Here is a 17248-nt window from a genome sequence, read left to right on the forward strand (position 1 = left end):
GGGGATTGAGGCAGGGGAGCAGCGACACGCTCTACCCAGGGTGTTACAGAAGGCACACTGGATGGCTGGGAGGAGCTGTCGCGTGGAGAGAAGCAAAAGAGCCTGGTGTGTTAGAGGAACTCCAAGCAGAGTGAGAAATGATTTCATAACCTGGATTCTCCAATGACCAGCTCTTTCATACACTGACCTCCCTGAACCACCTTTCATATGTCAAACAAAGCTGGTGGTTTTTAGCTGGTGTTTACTGAACAATTACTGTAGACCCTGCAGGCTTTGTGTACCTGATCTCATTTGGGCCAGCAACAGCCCTAATAAGGTCCATAGTTCCTAGTACCACCTTTACTTTGCAGTTTGAGAAACTAAGACACGATTGGGATTCCCAAGGTGGCACTGACAGTAAGCCAGGACATGACCCCAGGTCTGATTTCATTTATTTATTTATTTATTTATTTATTTATTTATTTATTTATTTATTTTTGAGACAGAGTTTCGCTCTTGTTGCCCAGGCTGGAATGCAATGGCACAATCTCGGCTCACTGCAACCTCTGCCTCCCGGGTTCAAGTGAGTCTCCTGCCTCAGCCTTTTGAGTAGCTGGGATTACAGGCATGCACCACCACGCTCGCCTAATTTTGTATTTTTAGTAGAGACAGGGTTTCTCCATGTTGGTCAGGCTGGTCTCGAACTCCAGACCTCAGGTGATCCGCCCAACCTGGCCTCTCAAAGTACTGGGATTACAGGTGTAAGTCACTGTAATCAACCAGGTCTGATTTTAAAGCCCTGCTCCTAATGCCTCAATGGACAGATTAATGTGTGTTAATCTGTCCTGATAGCTTGTGGAATGGGCTCAGATCCGCTCAGTCCTCAGCCCCAGACCAGGCCCAACTGTGTTCCCCTCCCATCCCCCAAACCTGCCAGGGCTCACCAGGGGTGAAGTGGTGCCACTTGGAGGGAGACGATCTCTCTACAGCCTGCGCCCAGGGCCCAAATGACCTCATGGCCCACAGGGTCTGTGGCACTCCTGTGAAAAGACAAAGCTGCTGGTAATCCCAAGACTTTGGGAAGTCAAGGCTGGGGTTGGGGATCACCTGAGCCCAGGAGTTCTAGACCAGGTTGGGCAATACGGAGCCCCCGTTTCTATTAAAAAAAAGAGAGAGAGAAAATGAAAAGATACAAGACAAAGCTGGAGTTGCCCACTCTTGGTGGCCTCTGCTCTTGCCAAAGCTTCCTTCCCTTCAGCCATAGAGCTCTTGGATCCCTTTGCTTGAGAACCCTGGGGGAAGCTATGCAGCACCTAGGGATCCCGTGGGACCCTGGGCCTAGAGGGAACAGGCTATGCTTCTAGTCGGTTGACCCACCTGTAGGTGACAGCCTGCAGGGCACGGCAGTAGCAACTGGCCAGCCAGAGCGAGCGGTCGGTGAGGATGTTTGGACAGTGGGAGATGCGCAGGATCAGTAGGTTCCCCCCAGCTGCCTTCAGCAGGGACTCCAGCCCAGCTTCCAAGCAGCCCCTGGAGATGACCAAGAGGTCAGAGAGCTGGCCACCTCCTCCTCTGGGAAACATCCTTACTTAATTCCAGGTCTGTCGCCCAACAGCACCCAGCACCCACCCACTGCAGGCCTCACCGGGTGCTACGGGCATACTCCTCCTTGCTCTCCTTCTTTCCCCGCTGCCGGGGCTTCAAGTTCTGCAGCGTCAGAGAGTGGGCCTGGGTGCACCACTGAGCCAGCATTGCCAGGAACTGTGGGGGAGGGGAAGAGTATTTGGAGATGAAGGGGTCTGCACTTGGTTGGCTGGAGGTGGGCCAGCCCCGGATAGGAGGCTGCATGAAAGCATTTCAGGGAAGCCAGGTTGGCGCTACAGTGTTGTAAGGGTTGCAAGGACCAGACCTTCAGGGGCCCGATTCTACCCACGGGGAAAGGTGGGTTCACAGCAGGGCACAGAAGGCAGGCAGGGGCAGGCACCTTGGAGCAGACACGGGCATTCTCAAGCAGCACCCTTGTCCAGACTGCAGGGTGGCGGGCCACGAAGCGCCAGTCCCGGCAGACCTCAGCGGCGTGCAGCAGTGTGCGCGTGTCCAGGTAGGTGAAGATGCAGAAGAGGGCGGCTCGCATCTTCAGGATCTCTGGGCTGATGACCTCATTGGAGCGTGAGGGGCTGCCCCTCTCTGCTCGCCGACCCCGTCCACTGCCTCCCTCAGGGCGGGCTGCAGAATACAAGGGTTTCAAAAGTGAGCGTGGAGGGTCAAGGCTGGTGTAGGGATGTGTGTGGGGAGCTGGGGCAGGGTAGGAGCTGCAGAGCAATGGGCATGCTGTGGTACCAGGGCCTAGGGAGGAAGGAAAAGGGGCCTCTGCATCCCTGTCCTTTGCGGTACCCCATCTCCAGTTTTACAAATTACAAAAAGGCATCCCTTGTGTAAACTTTCTTTTTAAGGTTATATATCATTCAAACTCACCCCCTACATGAGGCAACATATCAGATTTGGAGAGGGAAAGGGGTTGGGGGATGCTGCAGTATAAACTGGGCCTCTGGAAACAGAAGGTGGGCATGGGGCTACCCAGAACATGGGGTGCAGCTACAAGCCTGACCCTAGCCTAGCCCTCTCACCTCCCAACCCACCCACATATGTGTGGGGCCTTCTGTGAATATGGTGGGAGGCCTCTCCCCGACTGCACCAGGGGCTTCAGAGTTGGGAGGCAACAATCAACTGCTGTCCTATAAATGTTGATGAGCCCACCACGTGAATGGACCCCCCCCGTCCCCCGGATGTGGCATCCTTGTGCATCAGACAATCTGAGCATACTTGTGCCGCTGCAGCCCTGCCCTGTTACAAGAGTTCCTGCCCTAGGCTTGAAGGGTGCTATGTAGGAGGGGTGGGCAAGTCTGGGGAAAGGGAAGGGGGGTGCAGGAGCCCAGGAGATGCACTGCCTCAGACCTGTGTCCCCCTGCCAACCCTTCCAGGACCTACCTGAGAGCCGGCAGCTGCTCAATGGCCCAGCCATAGCAGGCCCGGGGCGGGGCGCATCCAATGGGCCCTCAGCCTCTGACTCAGTGGTTCGGGAGCCAACGTCAGAGACATCACCCTCTTCCCCCTCAGTGCTGTGTCGGCGGGGTCTGCGCTGCCAGTTCTGGATGGCCTGGCGCCGCAGGCCTGAGCTGCGAGGGGGCTGGGACCGCTCTGAGCCCCCATTGGCAGCCTGGGCCCGTGTGCCCAAGCCCCCAGGGCCACTGTCCTCAGGGGCCCCCTCCTCCGGCCTGGGCAGCTCCAGACTGTCACTGTCATAGCAGCCTGAGCTCTGGGATGCGGCTGGCACACGGCTGGAGGCCCTGGGGCAGGGTGGATCACACAGTAAGGGGTGAGAGGCACCAGGCCTGCCCAAACTCCCCACCCTGCCCCTACCATCGGCTGAGGGCAACCCACCCACACTGCTTTCCAAAAGCCCCCTCTGGGTGCGGAAAGGCAGACACATGTGACCCGGGGGGTTAGGGACAGGAGGATGACACAAGCCCCAGACAGGTCAGCGGATCTTTCCAGGGCGAGGGTGGGCTGCATGGGGTGGGCTGGGCCCAAGGCTTACCCTGTGCTGGGAGAGGAGCCATGCCGTGACACTGCATATGTGCTAGGCACGGCCGGGCCCGCGTGGTGTTCTCGCTGTGGGCCCCCAGAGCAGGAGGTAAAGGAGAGGGGCGGAGGAGGCAAGAGGATGAGCAGGAATAGCAGGGGAAACAGGGAAAAAGATGGAGAGGAAATGGGGGAGAGGAGAGAGAAGGGAAAACAGTTGGGAAAGATGGACAAATAGACAGACAGACAGCCCAGAGAGGCAGGTTCACCGGCCCCTCCCCACATCCACCCAACACCCCGGACCCCAGCTTGTGGCTCCTGGACTCTCATTTGCAGGGATGGGCAGAGATAGCCCCTGAGGGCTGGGGTCACTGAATCATATCTCACTACAGCCTCGGGGGCTGGCACTGGCACTCCTGCCCAATCAGAGGGTCTCCCCGTTCCTGGCATCTGCTCGTGGGGGAAAAGCCAAAGAAGGGGCAAATGGGGCATCATGGGGAGATATCCAGCCATGTGAAAGGTGAGGTTGTGGGGGACCAGGTGTGCAGGTAGAGGAGAGAAAGCAGGTGGGCACTCACCATTCTGCCTGGGCCCCGGGCATTGGGGCCAGCACCACCGCCCCCACCTCCACGGCCCAGGCTGGCACTGGGCGTGCTGCCACAGCTGCTGCTGATGACCTGCAGCTGTCGCTCAGCACGGTCAGCCCGCTCAAGGAGTTCCTCAATGAACTGCTGCAGCCGCAGCTTGGCGCTGGCCTCCCGCGCCGCTGTCTCCTTCAGGAACTGGTCGATCTGCACCACCTCCCTGGGCCCAGAGCAGTCTCTTACCCCAGAGCCTCAGCCTGCCTGCCCACCCACCCTCTGGAGGAGAGCCTGGCCAGTGTGGGGAGACACCGGCACAGCTGCCTGCGGTGTCTGCTAACGGTCACATGGGTTCCTGCAGAACAGGCCTAGCCCCGCACGATGATACATACAGAAATGCATGCATGCACCCTGAGCCACACACTCACACCCCACCCACCCGGCCCCAGACCCTGCTCTCCACAGAAATACTACACACCCCGCTCTCCACGGAAATACTCAGGCATACTCAGTCCCACACAACCACTCGAGGCACACACACATCCCCACACACGTACCCCATGTACATTCATATGCCATAACCAGACACATCTCTCTCATACAGAAACACAGACATATTCAGTCACATGTGCATGGCCTTCAATACCCAGCATCCCAACACAGAACACTCCTAGGCACATACTTAGAGCCACCAGCCATGTCACATTTCCCCACACAGAGGCCCATTACACAGCCCCAGGCACAGCCCCACACATTCATGTTCATGTACTCACATCATTTTCCAGCTTGGGCATGTGCTCACGTGTGAGACACGCAAAGAACCATGGAGGCACAGTACCACCGACACAGTCAAACATACTTTCAGGAACCTTCAAAAATACACGCTAAGTCACATCACCCCACAGAGGAATACACTCAAATGCGGAAGCATACTGATAGTTTGCACCAACTTCTAGGAGCTGCATGAACACATGGCACACTTAGAATCACGTGTGTACTTACTCCCAAATGCATTCCCGGTTGTTTGTGCATCCATTCAACATTTATTCAGCACCCTCTAGGTGCTAGGCACTGTTCTAGGTATTGGGGAAATAGCAGTGAACAACTCCTGCCTTTATGGAGTTTACATCACAATGGGGACACATAAATAACATCTATATGCAAACGCTCCTTGGCTTACAATGGGGATACATCCCCGTCAGCCCATTGTAAATTGAAAATATCATCAGTCAAAAATGCATTTAATGCACTTACCCTACTGAACACCAGTGCTTAGCCTGGCTTGCCTTAAATGTGCTCAGAGCACTTCTATTAGCCTGCAGTTGGACAAAAATCACTGTACACAAAGTCTATTTTATAAAAAAAAGTGTTGATCTCATGTAATTTATTGAATACTGTACTAAAGAAACAGTATGGTTGTACATACTGTTTTTCATTTTCACACAGTACAGTTTCTACGGACTGCGTGATGCTTTTGTAGCATCGGAAAATCTAAAAATTGTGTCAAACCATCGTAAGTCAGGGGTCATCTGTAGTTCATAATCCTACATTTAAAGACCAGAGAAATGAAGAAGATTGAGACAGATAGAAGGAAATCCCAAGAGTGTCCTGGAAGCCAAGGGAAGAAGGCATGTCAGGCATCAGCTATGTCAAATGCCACCAATGGGCCAAGTAAGACCATGGCTAGGCCTTAGCAACAGAAAGGTCACTGGTGACATGGGGACCCTGGTAGAGGTGGAAACCCGATCAGCCTGGGTTCAAGAGAGAAAGTGAGGAAAGAAATTGGAGACAAGAAGTATAAACAAATACAAGGAGTTTTCTGTAAGGAGGAGAGAAAAGGAGCAGTAGCTTAAGGGGAAGAGGGTTGTGGCAGATGAGAGAAATAACATTCTGTATGCTTTTAGAAATATGCAGAAACAGGCTGGGCGCGGTGGCTCACGCCTGTAATCCCAGCACTTTGGGAGGCCGAGGAGGGCTGATCACTAGGTCAGGAGATGGAGACCATCCTGACTAAAATGGCGAAACGCCGTCTCTACTAAAAAAAAAAAATATATATATATATATATATACACACACACACACACACACACATACACACACACATATATACAAGGTGAAACCCCGTCTCTACTAAAAAATACAAAAAACTAGCCGGGCGTGGTGGCGGGCGCCTGTAGTCCCAGCTACTCGGGAGGCTGAGGCAGGAGAATGGCATGAACCCGGGAGGCGGAGCTTGCAGTGAGCTGAGATCGGGCCACTGCACTCCAGCCTGGGCGACAGAGCGAGACTCCGTCTCAAAAAAAAAAAAAAAAATTAGCCGGGGGTGGTGGCGGGCGCCTGTAGTCCCAGCTACTCGGGAGGCTGAGGCAGAATGGCGTGAACCCAGGAGGCGGAGGTTGCAGTGAGGCGAGATCGCGCCACTGCACTCCAGCCTGGGCAACAGAGCAAGACTCTGTCACAAAAAAAAAAAAAAAAGAAATATGCAGAAACAGAAAATCTGATGATGGGAGAGGGGAGAGTTGAGCTATGTCTTTGGGTAGACAAAAGAGAAGAGGATCTGGTGCCAAAATGCAAGAGTTGGCTTGTCTAGGACAGAGAAGAAGAAAGGCAGTCTTCACAAAGAGGCACAGGGTCACACTGCCATGTCCTCACAGTACCAAACACACATCATCATGACACTCTTGGCCCCACATGCATGCTACTGGCCACAGATCCCCTATTACAAAGCCATGGCCACATACAGACACACTCAGGCACGCCCACGGTGGTGGTGGCGGCGGCACAGTGACCCGCACAGGCACAACCACCCATAGGGCCCCGAGGGTCTACTCACTGCTGCTTGCGGCTCAGCTCCTGTTCCTTGTGCACCAGGTCCTGCTTGAGTGAGGCCAGAAGCTCTACGCTCACGTCCACCTGGCGGGAGAGCTCAGACGCGCGCTCCTCCAGCTCCTCCTTCTCGCGCCCAAGCCTTGCACTCTCCTGCCGCGCAGTCTCCAGCTCCGCCGCCTTGCGCTCCAGCTCGGCCTGCAGCCGGCCCACCTGGCCCGCGATCTTCTGCTCCACCTCCTCGCTCAGGCGCTCCAGCCGCCGGTCCACCTCCAGCTTCTCCAGCGCGCGGATCTTGAGGCGCGCCAGGCCCTCTTCGTAGGCCACATCGGCAGGTGAGGGGGACGCGGGCGAAGCAGAGGCAGGCCCGGGGCAAGGGCCGGGGCCAGGCCCAGGCGGCGGCGTCGAGCACGCCGAGGACGCCACGGACTTGCGGGCGAACAGCTCCCCCAGCGGGATCTCGATCTCGCGCAGCGCATAGCGCGCGGCAGCGGCGGGCACGAGGCCCGGCTCGGCCAACTCCTCGCAGGGCAGGCTAGCGGGCACCAGGTCGCCGGGGAAGTGTGCAAGGGGCGCGTGGTGGTGGTGGTGGTGCAGCAGGTGCGGCGCCGCGGGCGACGGCCCGGCCGCCTGCTCCTTGCCCTGGAAGGACGTGCTCTCGAAGACCTCGCGCCGGGCGCCGGGCACGGCCAGCAGGGCGGCGGGCTCGGGCGCCAGCGGGAAGCCCGAGGCGGCCGCCGCGGCGGCCGCGGCAGCGGCGGCGCCGTCGCAAATGCTGTTGGTCTTGGAGAGGATGTAGAGCGTCTCGTAGGTGTGGCTGTACTCCAGGTGCGCGCGCAGCGACGACAGGCTCCGGAAGCGCTTGTGCTCCCCGCAGCGGGGGCAGCGGTACGGCAGGTCCAGCGAGGCCATGGCCCCGCCGCCCCCGCGGCACGCGGGCTCCACCGCGGCCGCCCCGCCGGTCAGCCGGGCGCGCTCATGGGGGACCGCGGGCCAGGCCCCCTGCGGGGTCAGGAAGGCTCAGGGCGCCCGCGGCCCGGGGCAAGGAGGCTGGAAGAGACGCGACGAGTCTTAGGAATAGGGTATCACTGTTCCCACCCCGGCTCCCAGTCCCGAGCTCTCATCCCCCAGCCATGAGGAAACAGCATCGAGGGGCAAGGGGCGACCTCCCAGAGGAGGCTGGCCTGCTCTGGCACCTGTGTGAGGGCCTGTATATGTGCAAGAGAGAGAGAGAGAAAATGAGATAATCTGTTTTTAAAGGGGCTGGCTCGTAATTACTTTTATTTATAATGGTTCCAACCTGGAAACGACCCAAGTGCCCATCAATGGTAGAACGGTTACACTGTAGCATATTAATGATGGAATCTACCCAGCAATACGAAAAGAAACTATTGGTACACACAGTGACATGGATGAGTCCATCCAATATTATGTTGCATGAAAGAAGCCAGACCAAAGAGTGCATGCTGTAGAATGCCAGAGAGATGGAGTTCAAGAACAGACACAATTGATGATGAAGTCAGCATAGAGGTCCCCAGCTGGGGGCTACATGGACTGGGAAGGGGCAGGAGGCAGCTTTATGTGATGCGGAGAATGTTCTATATCTGCTCTGGGTGGTGGTTATACAGTTGTGTACATATTTAAATAATCATCAAGCTGTATACTTAAGTGTAAAAATCCTTGGAAAGAAGATGCTTATTTTCAGCTTTTGCAGACTGCACCCCCACACAGGCTGGAACTATTGGTACCATGTTTCAGTAACCAAAACATCACTCTACCTAATGACATCTTGTGTCACTGTTTGTTTTGTCCCAACTTCTGCACCACATCCTCCTATCCCTATCACTCCAAGCCCTTAGGTCTTTTTCTCAGACCTAGAAAAGGTGAGGTAGGCTTCCAGTAAGTGTCCCTGCCCCACCTTTACCCCAAGGGCTTTATTATCCATCCTCCCCACACCCCTTTTGGCACAAGGTCCCTCTATCCCCCCACCAATTCTGGCATTCCAACCCTCCTCACCGTCAACTCCTGCTGCCCCTCCAGATCTGGCTTCCTGTCACCCTTCTCCTACCTTGTGGGGTCTCCATCCCATTCCTCACTGCCATCCTCTTCCTAACTGTCTGCAATCGGGCTTCCACTGCCCTGTGATCAAGGTCACAGACCACCTGCTGATCAGTTAAGCCAGTTGTCATCAAGGGTCTTCACCTACTTGGTCCCATGGCTGATACTGTTGACCCCTCCATCTTCACAGGCTGCCATGAGCTTTCCTGTCTGGATTTTCCCATGGGTTCTGCAACTTCCTGTTCTTGCTGCCTTCCTAAACGTCCTCATTCCCTGAGGTCTGCCTCTGGAGCCCTCCATCTCTATCCTCCCCCCAGGAAGGCAGTCGGCTTCCCTCCCACAGGTTTACTCGCACCTGTAAGCTCTACTTCTCCATCCTGACCTGCCGCAGAGTTCTGTTGCCTTCTGGCATTTCCACAGGATGTATGGGTGGATGTCTGTTCCCTTTGCCGGCCCAGCATCCAGTCCTCCTCCCGGTAACAGCACCCTGCTTTGACCATAGGGAACCATCCTTCCCCACTTTCTCAGTCCACATGGTCTTGGGGATGTGACATAGACCTGGCAAATCCCCAGTCCTGGGGTAAACATGGAGCACCAAAGTTGAGCCACTGAGCCCCAGGACTGTTCTAGAATGACTGAGGGAAAGCATTGTCTTTGGGATCAGGTTTCTAAGCTGATGGAGAAGGCCGGAGCTGCTGGGGCCATCCTTTCTCCTTTTGGGAGGAGACACCTGGGAATGAAGCCAACCCAAAGAAGCAAAACTTAGATGGAGAAAGACATTCCTCACAGACACTGTTTGAGAGCCTGGCCTGTTCAGTTACACAAACTAATCAATTCTGCACCGCCACCCCCTTTTTTATGAGATGGAGTCTCACTCTTTCACCCGGGCTGGAATGCAGTCGTGCAGTCTCAGCTCACTACAACTTCCCCCTCTGAAGTTCAAGCGATTCTCCTGCCTCAGGAGTCCCAAGTAGCTGGGACTACAGGCATGTGCCGCCATGCCCAGCTAATTGTTGTATTTTTAGTAGAGACAGGATTTCACCATGGTGGCCAGGCTATTCTCGAACTCCTGGCCTCAAGTGATCCACCTGCCTCAGCCTTCGAAAATGTTGGGATTACAGGTGTGAGCCACTGCACCCAGCCCCTATTTCCCTTTTTTGCTTAAGCTAGTTACAGCTGGGTCTGTGTTACTTGCACCCAGAAAACATCCTAACCAAGAAATTAGAATCAGAGATGGAAAGTTTTCATAGACCCACAAAAGAAATTAGCTGAACTAAGGAGTGGCGCATAAGCTGGCACTACTTCCCCCATTCCCCACTCACAGGTTGGTGAACAGAGCAGCAGCAAAGCAGATGATGAAACTGTCTCCCACCATCCCTGGAGCTCAGGCCATGTACCTACCATGGCTGGAACATTAGGGGATTTGGAGAAAAATGTCAGGATGTTGGGAGTGTCTTTCCAATGGCCTCAGTAAGGTCCAACAAGCAAGAGACACACTCTGGCTGAAAGGAGCCCATCTGAAAGCAGAAAGGAAGAAAAGTTGGGCTTGCCCAGAGAGGCCCTTTCTGCTTGCGGCCAGTAATTCAACATGGCTGAGAGTCAGATAATTAAGAGCCAGTTCTTTACTTCAAGCTAAAGGCAGCTGAAGCGAAGACAAAGAGGCTGGGAACTAAGAGGGAGACAAGCCTGGGGCCTGACAGGTACTCAACTCCTCAGGCCCTGCTGAACCTCTCCTGCTGTGCCCCCTCCAGCTGGACAGAAGCTTCCATTATAAACAGCTTTCCATTGGGATGAAGCTTGAGTGAGAAGAGGCAGATAACCTTCTGCCTCCCACCCCAGACTAGGAGTTTGCATTGCCCTGTGGCAGAGGCCCAGCTAGAGGCTGCAGAACCAAGGGCTCCTGGGATGGGCAGAACACTGGGGCCTGTTGCTAAGAGATAACCCTTACCCTCCTTCTATACCACCACCAGGGACTTCATTCAAGAATCATAACTTTTTTTAACTTTCTTTCTTTTTTTTTTTGAGATGGAGTCTCACTCTGTCACCTAGGCTGGAGTGCAGTGGCATGATCTCGGCTCACTGCAACCTCCACCTCCCGGGTTCATGCCATTCTCCTGCCTCAGCCTACTGAGTAGCTGGGACTACAGGCGCCCAAAACCACGCCCAGCTAATTTTTTTGTATTTTTAGTAGAGATGGGGTTTCATTGTGTTAGCCAGGATGGCCTTGATCTCCTGACCTCGTGATCTGCCCGCCTCAGCCTCCCAAAGTGTTGGGATTACAGGCGTGAGCCACTGCGCCCGGCTAAGAATCATAACTTTCATAGAGGTCTCTAGCTTTGGTTAATAGCTCTGGGGATAACCAAATGCAAACTGACTGAAAAGCCTCCTGGAGATTAAGGGAATTGTATTGCCAGAAAGCCTCCACAAACCAAAGGATTGCTCAGCCCCTATGGTTGCCCTGAACCTCCCCAAACCTGCATCCCTCAGTGCTCCCCTCACAGAGACAGCGAAATCAGAGCAGTGAGGTTGGTGCACCAGGGAACCTCTTCCTCACCATTCAGTCAAGCATGTGGACCACAGACCAGGTTTTTTCCTCACCCCCCTCTTCAATTAGGAGGGTTTTTCCTCCTTTCAGCTATACAATTTTCTCTCCATCATTGTAGTTGGGCCTCAAATGGAAAGACCATGAGCGTAGTACCTAACCAAACAGCCCCTTGCCATTGCCAAGATGTTGAATTGGGGATAGACATGGTAACTGGGTGAAAACTTGGAATGTCTCCTCCCAGAAGTGGGATAACTATGCTTTAAGTTTGATGAGGGATAGTTGCATTATGATAAACATGAAAATATTTTTTGAAATTACACAGTAAAGGGGGTCTGTGTTGATCTTGGACATCTAAGAAGTGAAATACAGTGCACTTTTATTGTTTTTACTGCCTGGCTCTGATCCCTCTTTATTGTGAATTGATCCCCAATTTTTCCTTTGAGAACCATTCCCTGCACTTTGAATAGATTTGGGTAGGGCTGACCACATCCATTGGCTCCCAGGGAACACACATGACCTCAGTCTGTTCCATTAGAATTATAGTGGTCCGGTCAGTAATGGACTCATTTCTCAATCTGGGCCGATACAGGCACTTCAAGAGCTGTGCTCAGTTGGTAGGATGTGAGCCTGGAGCATCTTGTGGCCATTTTTGTCCTCTCTTTGAGACAAAAGAAGTAAAGGACCCCTGATGATATTTGAACATCCACATTCAGACGTGCCTGAAGCTCTAACCCACGACTTGACCATTGAGAAGGGCTGCAAATGTTTTTGTAGCTTTAATCATTTGCGTCAGTTGCCAGTCTCTAGTAATGAGACTCCAGACTAATACAATGGCCCACAGTTTCAAAAGCAAATCCCAGACTTCTCCTCACTTACTACCAGCACCCCTGTTTCCTTTGGTGTCACTGTCCTCACAGCCATGCCACTGACCATCTTAATTTTTCTACCTGCTAACCATCAAGACCTACTGGTTTTTCCTTCCAAGTGCTTTCAACCCAACTGTTCTTTTCTCATGCTTTGTACTCTTCTAGGCCACAACCTCATCACATCTAGACTGCTGGCTCAGCCTTCAGTCCTGCAGCTCTATTCCATCTGTAAATGCATTGGATTCCTCTGCTCAGACTCCTTCAAGGGGACCCCCATCCACTACCAACTGCAGCCAAACTCCCCAGCTTCATGATCTGGCCTCTGAGCTCTTACCAATTTGAAACTGAAAAGTGGCCTGGCTGTTTCACTTCCATGTCCTTAACTGTGATGGCTGGACATTTTTTCACACATATACCAGCCATTTCTATCTCTTTGGTAACTTGCCTGTGCACTACTTCACTCATTTTCATACTTAACATTCATATTTTCTTATCGATTTACAAAAGCTTTTAATATTATTGATCCTTTGTCATTTATATACTGCAAATATTTTTCTCAAGTGTGTTGATTGGCTTTTACTTTTGTTTATGGTCTTTATTGATATACTAAAGTTTTGAATTATGCCGCAGTAAAATCGGATTTTGTTTTTATGCTTAGGAAATCTCTCCCTACCCAAAGATTATAAACAGTTACATATGTTTTATTTCGATACTTATGATTTCCTTTTTTAAAATTCCAGAATATTTTTTAGAATTAAGGACTTTAAACAAATAACCATAATACCATAAACTAACAATGACTTGGGAGTATATAAATACTTTAGGCTGTATGATTTCCTTTTGGATTTTTTTTTTTTTTTTTAAGAGACAGGGTTGGGAGTGGGGAGGGATAGCATTAGGAGATATACCTAATGTAAATGACGAGTTAATGGGTGCAGCACACCAACATGTCACATGTATACATATGTAACAAGCCTGCATGTTGTGCACATGTACCCTAGAACTTAAAGTATAATAATTAAAAAAAAAAAAAAAAAAAGAGACAGCGTCTCGCTTTGTTGTCCAGGCTGGTCAGAAAGTGCTAGGCTCAAATGATCCACTCACCTCAACCTCCCAAACTGCTGGGATTATAGGCCTGAACCACTGCATCTGGCCTACATTTGGATTGCTTTTCTTTTTTTTTCAGACAGAGTTTTGCTCTGTTGCCCAGGTTGGAGTGCAGTGGTGTGGTGATCTTGGCTCACTGCAACCTCCACCTCCTGGGTTCAAGTGATTCTTGTGCCTCAGCCTCCCGCGTAGCTGGGATTACAAGCACCCACCACCATACCCGGCTAATTTTTGTATTTTCAGTAGAGACAGCATTTCACCATGTTGGCCAGGCTGGTCTTGAACTCTTGACCTCAGGTGATCTGCCCACCTCAACCTGCCAAAGTGCTGGGATTACAAGTGTGAGCCACCACACCTGGTCCATTTGCATTTTATAACCCAGCTAGAAATTTTTGGTGTGCATGGTGTGACAGGAATTTTTAAAAACCAACTTTCCATTATAGAAATTTTCATACATGTTCAAAAATAGAGTATTATGATGAACTCCTAGGTACCCATCATCCAGCTTCAAGAATTCTCAACTCATGGCCAATTATTTTTCATCTGCACACTACTTCCCTGCTTCACACTTGCCCTGCCCCCACTATTGGATAATTTTGAGCAAATCCTAAATATCATATTATTTCATCCATAAATACCTTAGTATATATGAGACAAGACTTAACTTTCTTTTTTTCTTTTTGGACAGAGTTTCGCTCTGTCTCCCAGGTTAGAGTGAAGTGGCGTGATCTCAGCTCACTACAACCTCTGCCCCCTGGGTTCAAGTGAATTCTCCTGCCTCAGCCTCTCGAGTAGCTGGGATTACAGGTGTGTGCCACCAGGCCCAGCTAATTTTTGTGTTTTTAGTAGAGAGGGGGTTTTACCATGTTGACCAGGCTGGTCTTGAACTCCTGATCCACCTGCCTCAGCCTCCCAAAGTGTTAGGATTACAGGCGTGAGCCACCACACCTGGCCAAGACTTAACTTTCTTTTTTTAAAAAAATGATATGTAGTAGGCTGGGTGCAGTGGCTCACGTCTGTAATCTCAGCCCTTTGGGAGGCCGAGGCAGGTGGATCACCTGAGGTCAGGAGATTGAGACCAGCCTGGCCAACAGGGTGAAACCCCGTCTCTACTAAAAATACAAAAATTAGACAGGTGTCGCGGCAGGTGACTGTAATCCCAGCTACTCAGGATGCTGAGGCAGGATAATCGCTTGAACCCAGGAGGTGGAGGCTGCAGTAAGCCATTGCATCATTGCACACCAGCCTGAGCAACAACAGCAAAACTCCGTCTCAAAAGAAGAAAAAAAAATGGTGTGTAGTAATTGTTCCAACAACACCATCCTTTAGGTATATTAAAACCCAAAATGTAGCCTTAAGAAGTAAATCCAAAAGATGGTTCTTTGAAAAGACCAGCAAAATAATTAGGTCTCTGGCAAATCTATTCAGAGAGAGAGAGAGGGAGGGAGAGAGAGAGAGAGAGAGAGAAATAGAGAGAGAGAGAGAGAGAGAGAGAGAGAGAATGCATTTATATATAACACATGGGGAAAAAAAAGAGAGATAACTGCTGGCACAGAGAAGATTTTCTTAATTACTACCAGGTACAACTCTTGGCCCAAATCTTTGAAAATCTGGGTGAACTGAATGCTTTTCTAGAAAAATATATATTATCAAAATTGACTCAAGAAGCAATAGAAAACTTGAATAGACTAATAACTATAGACAAAACTGAAGAAGTTGGCAAAGTGACCAGAGATATTCTAGAGTTCACATACATACAGAACTGTTCAGGAACAAGGATATTCTATAATGTATGGTGAGCCTGGTGTCAGGGTATCTGTGTGTATCTGTTCATCCTAACTAAGTGCTGGTCCTTCCTGTGGGGGGCATCTTTCAGGGCCCCAGAAGTAGCCAGCCTTCTCCCCACCCTGCTCTCTCTCACCATATACTTTTGAAGTGCCCCTTTTTGCCTCACAGCATCCTGCTAGCCAGGCTGCCAGAGAGTAGGGGAAGGCGAAAGTCTGGGAGTGTCAGCCTGTGGATGGATGTGTAAGGTGGAGGAGGAGAGGGACTTCTGGGGTACAGGTGCCTCTTCACCCCGGGCCAGCCCTCCTCACAGTTGCTCTCCATCTGCTGGAGCTGAGGAATGACTACAAATCTTAGGAAAATTTTTGTCTAGATTTATGCACCTCCTAAGCATGCACCTGAAGCTTTGCTTGAATATAGGCGAGAGGGCAATAAAGTCAGGGGGAGGCAGGACAGAGGAAAAAGGAAAACAGAAGTGTTCAAATTTTATCACAAGTCTGTACTATGAGCACCAGGACAGAACAGTTGGAGATTTTCCTTTGCATTCTAGTCTCCCCAAATCAGCAACCTCTGCAGTCCTAAGACTTGCTTCCTTTTTTGGCCTGACCATGCCTCCAGACCTGTGATGCTCCTCATATCTGAAATGCCTATCTCAAGCCTACTTTCCTTCAAGTCCCCATCAAGGTTTTCTTTGGATAGAAGGATTCTACAGGCTGAACTAATCAGAGGTACTTTTTTTTTCTTTTTTTTTTAAGGCTTACAGGTATGTGAGTCTTCTCTCTTCAAACAAGACCAACCATCTTAAGATGTGTGTCTTCTCTAGCTTGTGCTTCCTGTCACATTCTCACACGTTGACTTTGCCAGCAACACAGATCATCTTGCATTTCTATGGCTTCCACCATCATGTGGTTACTGATAGTCCCTGCAGTGGGCATTATGATTTTCATCTGCTCCGCAAGTCTTCTTCACCTTCTGGTAATAGCAACATATCATCCTTTCTTTAGTGAGCTGCCCCTCTGCACTTTATGTGGTTCTGGCCGGGATGTCAATCCTAGTAGGTAGGCACATGACCCAGGCCTGGCCAATCACAGTATTTCTATCTTCTTGGCCACAGTGATTGACCCAGGGTTGAGCATATTCCTCAAGCTGAGCCAACAGAGTCCTCTACTGGGAGTTTATATGAAAGATCAAGTAGTCCTCTTGTCCCTCTGGGATCCCATGCTAGGATGGTGAAGCTGTCTATGGCCTTGTGCAACCTCCACCCATCACATAGAGAAAACCCGTGCATGGTGGGGAATACTCAGAGGAAAGCTGAGCCAAGAGCTGGAGAGTCCTCACCACATCTGTGAGGACCTGGGTGTCCAAGACTCATTCATTTCCCTTCTTTCCAGTTATAGGAATTGGTAAATTTGCTTAAAGTAGTTCAGGTTGAATTTCTGTCCCTTGCAATCAAGCGTCCTAACTAATCATCTCCCAAATCTGCATTTCTAGCCAGGAGTTCTCTCCTAAGCTCTATTCAAATACAAATTTATTCTATGTCTATTTACTGAGTACCTACCCTGTGCCATGAGCTATACCAGGTGCTGTGCTAGGTTTGTTGAGGGCAAAGACAAACAAGATCCAGTCCTGGCCTACACACAGTTTGTTGTCTCCTGGGGCCGACTGAGGTGTTAGAAGATACAATTATGAAATAAACATTATGCAAGAGGCAGGCACGGGATCTACACTTAACCTAACTTGAAGAATTGGGGGACTGGGGGACCCCCAGAGGCGGTAGCATCTAAGCTGACTCTTGAAGAGGAAAATATAATTGCCAGGTGAAGAAGAGCAATTATGAGGTTGGGGTAGGAGAAGAAAGACATTCAGAGCACATGAAACAGCATGTATAAGGGCAAGGAAGTGAGAAAGAGTATTCCTCC

General features: G+C 51.1%; 1 protein-coding gene and 1 long non-coding RNA gene across 6 annotated transcripts in view; one reads left to right on the forward strand and one right to left on the reverse strand.

The window, feature by feature from the left end:
* The window catches only part of FBXO41 (F-box protein 41), a 30409-nt gene that overhangs the window by 7512 nt on the left and 5649 nt on the right, over window positions 1-17248 (reverse strand). For 2 of the 5 annotated variants that reach the window (XM_038007112.2, XM_038007110.2), the window contains 9 exons: window positions 10428-10543; window positions 6976-8018; window positions 4140-4365; window positions 3578-3651; window positions 2968-3326; window positions 1964-2205; window positions 1625-1740; window positions 1357-1509; window positions 924-1019 (listed from right to left, as the gene is read on the reverse strand). In XM_038007112.2, coding sequence (XP_037863040.2) covers window positions 924-1019; window positions 1357-1509; window positions 1625-1740; window positions 1964-2205; window positions 2968-3326; window positions 3578-3651; window positions 4140-4365; window positions 6976-7880 — 2171 coding nt within the window. In that variant the 5' untranslated portion in view covers window positions 7881-8018; window positions 10428-10543. Of the gene's footprint in view, window positions 1-923; window positions 1020-1356; window positions 1510-1624; window positions 1741-1963; window positions 2206-2967; window positions 3327-3577; window positions 3652-4139; window positions 4366-6975; window positions 8019-10427; window positions 13367-17248 lie in introns of those variants that run through there. The other 3 variants (XM_007970219.3, XM_038007109.2, XM_038007111.2) reach the window with 2 other exon arrangements.
* The window catches only part of LOC140713345 (uncharacterized), a 30437-nt gene continuing 20386 nt past the window's right edge, over window positions 7198-17248 (forward strand). Inside the window, exon 1 of the long non-coding RNA XR_012095363.1 lies at window positions 7198-7303. This is a non-coding gene — a long non-coding RNA (uncharacterized lncRNA). The remainder of the gene's footprint in view (window positions 7304-17248) is intronic.

This window comes from Chlorocebus sabaeus, chromosome 14 (assembly GCF_047675955.1).
Source record: "Chlorocebus sabaeus isolate Y175 chromosome 14, mChlSab1.0.hap1, whole genome shotgun sequence".
NCBI lineage: Eukaryota > Metazoa > Chordata > Mammalia > Primates > Cercopithecidae > Chlorocebus > Chlorocebus sabaeus.